The sequence below is a fragment of the Jatropha curcas genome, chromosome 11 (assembly GCF_041381405.1).
Source record: "Jatropha curcas cultivar XTBG-Jc1 chromosome 11, XTBG_Jcur_1.0, whole genome shotgun sequence".
Classification (NCBI taxonomy): Eukaryota; Viridiplantae; Streptophyta; class Magnoliopsida; order Malpighiales; family Euphorbiaceae; genus Jatropha; species Jatropha curcas.
In genome coordinates, this window is record NC_143161.1 from 18,202,939 (window position 1) to 18,204,346 (window position 1,408).

General features: G+C 51.6%; 1 protein-coding gene across 1 annotated transcript in view; it reads right to left on the reverse strand.

Annotated features, from left to right (window-relative positions):
- Positions 1-1,408, reverse strand: part of LOC149492669 (uncharacterized) — a 2,925-nt gene extending 1,517 nt beyond the window's left edge. Inside the window, exons 1-3 of the mRNA XM_089715908.1 lie at positions 910-1,408; positions 661-834; positions 501-589 (exon numbers count right to left, since the gene is read on the reverse strand). Of these exons, the coding sequence (XP_089572034.1) occupies positions 501-589; positions 661-834; positions 910-1,374 (728 nt within the window). The 5' untranslated portion in view covers positions 1,375-1,408. The remainder of the gene's footprint in view (positions 1-500; positions 590-660; positions 835-909) is intronic.

A 1,408-nucleotide genomic window follows, 5' to 3' on the forward strand; every position in this document is an offset into this window, starting at 1 on the left:
AAGTACCCTCAGGAGTGTAATAGGAAATGCTGTATGGAAGGTGCAAATTGGCCAAACCCGGATGGACTGGCCTGGTAGCCTCTGAAATAGCCTGAGAATCCTGAAGGCGCCGCCGCATGCTGGGGCCAGCTCGAGATCCCCTCCACCGGAGTAGAAGAAGAAGGACGGGACGTAGGCCTCCTCCTTGGAGTCCTGGCCGAGGAGCCTGAAGCCCGAGAGGAACGGGTGCCGAGCGGCTGGAAAGGGGTCGACCTCGGCAGAGATCAAGCCTAGAGCCGATGGGCCGCATCAGAAACACCTGGCAGAATTCGTCATAATCTCCACCCCGGATCAATTCCATATGTGGGATACCTTCAGTATGGGCATCTGTAAGAACCATCTGTTTGCCCGCTCGCATGTCCTCAGGAGGAGGAAGAGGAACGGAGCGGCAGCCCCTAACCTGGAAGTGCACTCGCTCACCCAGGTAATAACGTCTCAGAACGGGATGTGATAAGACAAACCGCCGTCGAGACAGAGCCTCTGATCGCCTGAAATGGGGATCAGCCTCAATCCAACGTTGGAGTCGGGTATTCATCGCCCCTACCTCAGCCTGTGTAAGGGAAGCAAATGTTAATAAATCTTATTTTTCACACGACCAAGGGAAATTAAGAGGGCACTCGCCTGCTCTATGGTACAAGTATCGAAGAAGCTCCGCAAATCCCCTAAAGATTTCTGGCGTAGAACAGACTGGTGATTAGCTCGGTACCATCTCCAAGCCAAAGGTACCAACCCTAGCCCAAGATCAGTATGAGTCAGCTCTGGGCGGAGGTAGGGAAAATACTCAAAAGCCCAAGTCTGCAAAAAGAAGGAATGGATCAATAATAAAAAGGGGGGAAAAGAAAAGGAAAACAAATGAGGATATGCTCTTACCTCCCAGAAATAGTAGGTCCCGCTGAGCTTACAGTGGCCTCGACTCAGATCGCACATATCATCATACATGCGGCTCAGAATAGCACCGGCCCAGTCGTACTCAGTAAGATGGGCCAAGTCCTCCAAACTCTTCAGAATAGAGGGATTAAACTTCTCTTTTCTGTTAGACCAGAAAGACGACGCAAACAACAGCAACAGAGTGAATCTAGCTACCTGAGTAGCCGTTAGCTCTCCCTGTCTATGTCTGGCATAAATGTCAGGGGCCTGGAGAGATAACCAGTGCCTCGAAACACTCAGATCGGGAGTAGAATAGCTAGGCCTAACAATCCGGGGAAGGTCAATCCCTATCAGCTCCGTCATTCGGTCGGGGGTGACCGCAGTCCTCCAATCGTCATATAGCTCGATCGGCCGAGTACCAAAAGGAATCCCAGAAATCAATGAAAAGTCGGTCGGGGTCATCGTCATCTCACCCCAAGAGAAGTGGAAAGTGTTGGTGGTG